Genomic DNA, 6,147 nt, shown 5'->3' on the forward strand with positions numbered 1-6,147 from the left:
GCGGAGGGGGAGGGGACGGGCTCGACCGGGACGGCGGCGGGCGCTGATTGGTCACTGCGGGAGATGATTGACCGCTGGCGGGGGGAGGAGGGCGGGCGGGTCGAGTGCGGGGAACCGGGCGCCGTTCGGGCCCGGTCTGGCCCGGTTTTTCCCCGCCCCAGCCCCGGTTCCGATCCCCATCGGCCCCGGTTCGGCCCCCAGCGCTGCACGTGGCGGCGGCGGGCGGTGATTGGCTGCCGCGCCGTGGGGGGAGGCGCGCTCTGATTGGCTGAGCTGTGGCGGGAAGGTGGGGATTAAGGGTTCGGCGCGCTATGATTGGCTGAGCTGTGGAGGGAAGGTGGGGACTAAGGGTTCGACGCGCTCTGATTGGCCGCGGGGCTCGCTCTGATGGCGGGCTCCCTCCCCCACGCAGGGGCGGGGCTTAAAGCCAGAGGGGCGGGGCATCGGCGGAGGGGGCGTGTCCGGACCGCTGTGGGCGGGGTCTGCGCCATGCCGAAGCGCGGGAAGAAGAAGGAGGAGAGCGGCAGCGGGGACGAGGCCGGTGAGTGACCAGTCCGGACCAGTATAACGCTTTGCAGCCCAGTACAACCCAGTGCGACCCCTCAGAACCCAGAGTGCCACCCCGCTCTGAGCCCCGTAAATCCCAGTACAGCCCAGGACCACCCAGCCCCCCCTCCCAGTGCTCCCAGTGCTCCCAGTAACCCTCCCCCCGCAGGGCCCGGCCCTGCCAAGGTGGCCAAGGCGCCGCCGGCCCCGCTGTACGAGGACCCGCCCACCCGCGAGGCCACGCCCGAGGGCCGGCGCTGGACGCTCAAGGTCTCCTCCTGGAACGTGGACGGGCTGCGGGCCTGGGTGCGCAAGGGCGGGGCCCAGGTGAGTGCCCGGGTGGGGCCGGGGGAGGGGCTTGCGGGAGTGGGAGGGGCCAAGCGCAGGTTTTGGGGGGCGCTGGGGTAGGGTCCCGTACAGTTCCGGGGGTCCCCATGTGTTTTGGAGGGATCCTTCGTGCCTTCCGGGCAGCACTCAGAGTAATTTTGGGGTTCCCCTGGCCGTTTCTGGCTGTTCCCTGGGTGTTTTGGGGCTCCCAGCGCCGTTCTGCTCCCCCCGTTGGAATCTGGTTGTGTCTGGGGGTTCCCGCTCTGACCGGGGGTCCTCGCAGTGGGTGCAGGAGGAGGCCCCGGACGTGCTGTGCCTGCAGGAGACCAAATGCGCCGTCTCGGCCGTGCCCGCCGAGATCCGGGCGCTGCCGGGGCTCCCGCACCAGTTCTGGTCCAGCGCCAAGGACCGGCCGGGCTACAGCGGCGTGGGGCTGCTGGCCAAGACTGAGCCCCTCAACGTCACCTACGGCATCGGTGAGAGCCCCAGAGCGCCCCAAACACACCCTGAACACACCCTGAATCCATCCCAGCCCAAACACACCCTGAACACACCCCAAACACACCCTGAACACACCCTGAATCCATCCCAGCCCAAACACACCCCAAACCCAGCCCAAACTCAACCCAAACCCAACCCCAAACCATCCTGGAACCACCCCACAGCCGTCCCAAACCACCCCAAAACCATCCCAGTTCCCAGTGCCATCGCCATTCCCCTCCAGTCCCTCCCCAGTCGTTTCCAGTGCCCCCCGTCACTCCCAGTTCATTCCCAGTCCCCTCCCAGTGCCCCCAGTCACTTCCAGTTCATTCCCAATTCCCTCCAGTCACTCCCAGTTCATTCCCAGTCCCCTCCCAGTGCCCCCAGTTCATTCCCAATCCCCTCCCAGTGCCCCCAGTTCATTCCCAATCCCCTCCCAGTCACTCCCAGTTCACTCCCAGTTCATTCCCAGTGCCCTCCCAGTCCCCCCAGTCACTCCCGGTGCCCCGCAGGCGACCCCGAGCACGACGTCGACGGTCGCGTGGTGACGGCCGAGTTCCCGTCGCTCTTCGTGGTGTCGGCCTACGTGCCCAACGCGGGCCGGGGCCTGGTGCGGCTGGAGCCGCGGCTGCGCTTCGACGCCGCCTTCCTGTCCTTCCTGCGGCGCCTGGACGAGCGCAAGCCGGTGCTGCTGTGCGGCGACCTCAACGTGGCGCACTGCGAGATCGACCTGTGCCACCCCCGCGTCAACCGCGCCAACCCCGGCTTCACGCCGCAGGAGCGCGAGGGCTTCTCCCGCCTGCTGGCCGCCGGCTTCGTCGACTCCTTCCGCCACCTGTACCCCGAGGCGCGCGGCGCCTTCACCTTCTGGACCTACCTGGGCGGCGCGCGGGCCCGCAACGTGGGCTGGCGGCTGGACTACGCCGTGCTGTCGCGGCGGCTGCTGGGCGCGCTGTGCGACTGCAAGATCCGCAGCACCGTGCCGGGCAGTGACCACTGCCCCATCACCGCCCTGCTGGCCGTCTAGGGCCCCGCGGCCGCCCCTGATCCCCCCGGGGAGATCCGGCGCCGGCACGGCCCAGGCGGCGCCGCCCGCTTTTAATGGGAGGTGAGTCGGCCTCGTGTTGGCGCAAATTGGCCCCAAATAGGTTCGGAAAGAATCAGAGTTCAAAAAGTTCAAGTTGGGCCCCAAAAAACCGTTTTGAAATCGGCCCAGAATTGGCTTAAATTCAACCAAAACGATCCAAAGTTGTCTGTTGGTGGCGCCACCCGGGCTTTAGATTAGATGCTGGCCCAAAATGTCCCAAAATTGACTCGAAATACAGTTTTGATGATGTCATCAAGACCCAGATGGCATCTCACTCTCCGTTTTATCCCAATTCCCCCAAAACTGCCCAAATTTGGGCCTCTCAGGTGCTGCTGTCGCTGCTCGGTCACAAAACTTCCCCAAGCAGCCCCAAATCCCCACCCCTCCCCCACCCCAAAGGCCCCGCCCCCTCCGCCCCACCCCCCGGGACTGCCCCTCCCTCCCCTGATGTTTTAATAAAGGTGAATTTTGGGGTGAAATGTTGGTTGTGGGTTTATTTACATACAAGGCCGCCCATGGTGGGCGTGGCCGCTCAATAAATAGGACTGTACAGGGGGCGGGGCTTATGTACAGGTGGGCTGGGCCCAAGGCATGCAGGAGGGGGCGGGGCCATGCTGAAGAAAGGGGTGGGGCCGGAAATCGCCAAATTGTCCAATAGCGAACAGGGATTGGCCGCATGACGTCATCACAACTGAGGTGCGTCCCCAACGCGGCCACGCCCGTGGGCGTGTTCCATGGCGAAGGGGCGTGTCCGTGTGGGTGGGGCGTGTCCAGGCGGGTGGGCATGGTCAGGCGCGTGGGGGGAGGGGCTGGCTGACCCGCACGCAGCCCCAATAGGCCGCACGCAGCAGACACGCCCCTGCCCCCGCCCCCAGCACCGCCCACGCCGCCGGCACCCACCGCGCCCGGCGCCACAGCCACCATGTTCCAGCCTGGGCGGGGCAGGGGGGCGTGGTCATTGTCACTGGCTCTGCCCTGACTGCAGCTGTAAGCCCCGCCCACTTGTGCCACACCCACTAGGCCACACCCTCCACATGGATTAAGACCTGCCTCCTCAAAGCCACGCCCCTCAGAGCACTGCCCCAAAATGTTAGGCGACACCCCACTAAAGCCACACCCCTCCTCCCACCTCATTCAATTCCAGCCACTCCTCCTTCAAGCCCCACCCTTTTAAGCCACACCCCTTGACCTGCACACCTGGAGTCCCTCCCCCTCAAAACCTGCCAGACTCTGCCCCATCGACATCTGAGCCCCTCCCCCTCCTGGACCACACCCCATTAGGTCCCGCCCTCACCGCTAGTCCGGCTGCAGCCCCGCCCATCAGCAGCGCCCCCAACAGGCAGCAGAGGCAGCGTCGCCGTGGGAACCGCCGGCCAATCGCAGACCTGGGTGTGGACAGGGGGGCGTGGTCATTTCCAGAGTGACCACTCCCACATGGGCGAGGGGCGCGGTAGCCACAACCACACCTCCAAAGGGGCGGGGCCTGACTTACACCTTGCGGCAGTGGGGACAGCGCGCCAGGGAGCGGTCGGGGAGCTCCGCCCACTGCGGAGAAAGGGGCGTGGTCACAAGGGTGTGTCAAAGGGGCAGGATCAGGGTGAGCGGGACCTGAAGGGGCGTGGCTTACCAGGAAGGGTCCCCCGCAGTGGGCGCAGGCCACGCGCACCCCCCCGGGGGGCGGATCAGGGCTGGGGGCCCCCGTCTGCACCGGGCCCAGGTTGATGATCCTCTTACTGGGGGGAACTGGATTATACTGGGAGGGGGGCTGGGCCCCCAGGGAACCCCGTGCTGCTCCTAGCTTGGCCCAGGGACCCCCCATACTTCCCTCCAATGCTCCCAGTATGGCCCAATGACTGCTCCTAGTGCTCCCAGTATGGCCCAGTGACCCCCCCCAGTCCCTCCCAATACCCCAGAACACCATCCCAGTTCCCTTCCACCCCACCCCAGTCCATCCCTATTCCCCCCAGAACCCACAGTCACCTCCCACTGCTCTCCAGCCCCTCCCTGTCCCACTCCCAGCCCCTCCCAGTCCCACCTATCCCCTCCCAGTCTCTCCCAGTCCCTCCCAGTCCCTCCCAGCCCATCCCAGTCTCCTCCCAGTCTGACCAGTATGGCCGTGGGCAGGCGATGCGCTGGGCCGAGGCCCTGCACACCAGCAGGCAGTTGCACGGACACCGCACGTACTTCTTCCCGCCAGGGGCCGTTCGGATTGGCTGCCACAGCACAGGGGGCGGGGCCTCAGGGGACACACCCTCGAGCACCACCCGCCCCAGGTGGAACCACGCCCCCCTACGCCCCGCCCCTTCCATTACCCCAGGGCCCCCCTGACCCCACCCAGATCAGACCACGCCCTTTTCAGACCCCACCCCACCACAACCCCCCCATACCCCTCAGACCAAGCCCCGCCCACTCGGACCCCACCCAATTCACACCACGCCCATTCAGGCCCCGCCCCTTACCGTGGCCTCACCGCACCCCCCGCACTTCACCACGTGCTGATGCGTCTTCCCCTCGACGCTGATTGGCCGCTGGCACACGCGGCACGTGACCGCCGGGGGCCCCGCCCCCACCCCCTCGGGGCTGCCCAATGGCGAGTAAGGGGGCGGGCCCTCGCCGGGACCCGGCCCCCCGCCGCCTGCCAACGGGGAACGGCGGATCAGTCACCGAGCCACGCCCAAACAAACCACGCCCCTCCCCCTCTCACCGCGCTAAGCCACGCCCCTCCGGCTTTCCCGCCTCGCCAGGCCCCGCCCCTGGTAACGCCACCCCGGTCCCGAGTGACCCCGCCCTCTCTCACCGGAGGCCGCGGCCCCGCCCGGTCCCGGCCCCGCCTCGGGCGGCAGCAGCGGCGATCGCTCCCCGTCCGCCATGACAGCGCCTGCTCCACGCCCCTCTGCACTCGATTGGTCCGCTGGGGTCACGTGAGGACTGCTCCCCGCGACCTCCGCCTCTCGGGCGCCGCCATTGGCCCCGCCGAATCACGTGACCGCCCCGCGGCGTTGCCGGGCGACGCCGTCACCGCTCCGAGCGCTCCCATTGGCCCGCTCGGCCAACGTGACCCCTCCTTGCGGCGTTGCCGGGCAACGCCCGCGCCGCTTTCCGGGTTTTTCCTCGCGCTCTCATTGGTCCTCCTCGTACACGTGACACTCCCGCCTCACCCGGCGTCGCCAGGCAACGCTCCCGCCGCTATTCCGGGTCCCTCCCCGCGTTCCCATTGGCCGACGCTGCTGTCACGTGATTTCCCCAACCCCTTTAGTGTTTCCCGGCAACGCTTTGCCTGCCCCTCGTTTCTCGCGTTCCCATTGGCTGGATTCACCCCCGACACTGCGCGGTGATTGGCCGCAGCTCCTGCCGCTCCCACCGCTTCTCCCGCGGCGGTTTCCATGGCGACGGGGGGGCGCGGTCGGGGCAGCGCAGCCCCTGATTGGGCGAGGCGAGGGGGGCGCGATCGTGCGCGGTGACGTCACCCGGCGCGCCCCTTCATAAGCAGCGGGGGGCGGGGGCGGCGGCGCAGACGCGGCTCCGATGGACGTGAGGTGAGGGAGGGTCCCGGGGGGCTCTTCGGGGAGTTTTTGGGGATGAGAGGATGCTGGGGGCGGGGATGACCCAATGGGATCGCGGCCTGAGGGTCTCCTACCTCCGCCGCGGCCAATCGGCGCAAGGGGGCGTGGCCTGGGGGCTTAAAGACCACCCCCCCAATCCCATTG

The 6,147-nt window shown here is 67.9% G+C and overlaps 4 protein-coding genes across 4 annotated transcripts in view; 2 read left to right on the top strand and 2 right to left on the bottom strand.

Annotated features, from left to right (window-relative positions):
- OSGEP (O-sialoglycoprotein endopeptidase) overlaps positions 1-491 on the bottom strand; it is a 6,050-nt gene extending 5,559 nt beyond the window's left edge. Inside the window, exon 1 of the mRNA XM_015616419.2 lies at positions 458-491. Coding sequence (XP_015471905.1) covers positions 458-491 — 34 coding nt within the window. The remainder of the gene's footprint in view (positions 1-457) is intronic.
- Positions 399-2,872, top strand: APEX1 (apurinic/apyrimidinic endodeoxyribonuclease 1). Its single transcript, XM_015616416.3, has 4 exons — positions 399-541; positions 716-873; positions 1,157-1,349; positions 1,866-2,872. The coding sequence occupies exons 1-4, from the start codon at positions 490-492 to the stop codon at positions 2,378-2,380; spliced, it is 918 nt and encodes a 305-aa protein (XP_015471902.1). The 5' UTR covers positions 399-489; the 3' UTR covers positions 2,381-2,872.
- A 42-nt stretch (positions 2,873-2,914) lies between these two features.
- PIP4P1 (phosphatidylinositol-4,5-bisphosphate 4-phosphatase 1) lies at positions 2,915-6,039 on the bottom strand. Its single transcript, XM_015616417.3, has 7 exons — positions 5,238-6,039; positions 4,900-5,075; positions 4,547-4,653; positions 4,068-4,173; positions 3,933-3,985; positions 3,735-3,825; positions 2,915-3,372 (listed from the first exon to the last, which is right to left on the bottom strand). The coding sequence occupies exons 1-7, from the start codon at positions 5,308-5,310 to the stop codon at positions 3,229-3,231; spliced, it is 750 nt and encodes a 249-aa protein (XP_015471903.1). The 5' UTR covers positions 5,311-6,039; the 3' UTR covers positions 2,915-3,228.
- LOC107199092 (protein NDRG2-like) overlaps positions 5,966-6,147 on the top strand; it is a 4,566-nt gene continuing 4,384 nt past the window's right edge. Inside the window, exon 1 of the mRNA XM_015616420.2 lies at positions 5,966-5,976. Within this exon, the coding sequence (XP_015471906.1) occupies positions 5,966-5,976 (11 nt within the window). The remainder of the gene's footprint in view (positions 5,977-6,147) is intronic.

Source organism: Parus major, unplaced genomic scaffold (genome assembly GCF_001522545.3).
Source record: "Parus major isolate Abel unplaced genomic scaffold, Parus_major1.1 Scaffold431, whole genome shotgun sequence".
NCBI lineage: Eukaryota > Metazoa > Chordata > Aves > Passeriformes > Paridae > Parus > Parus major.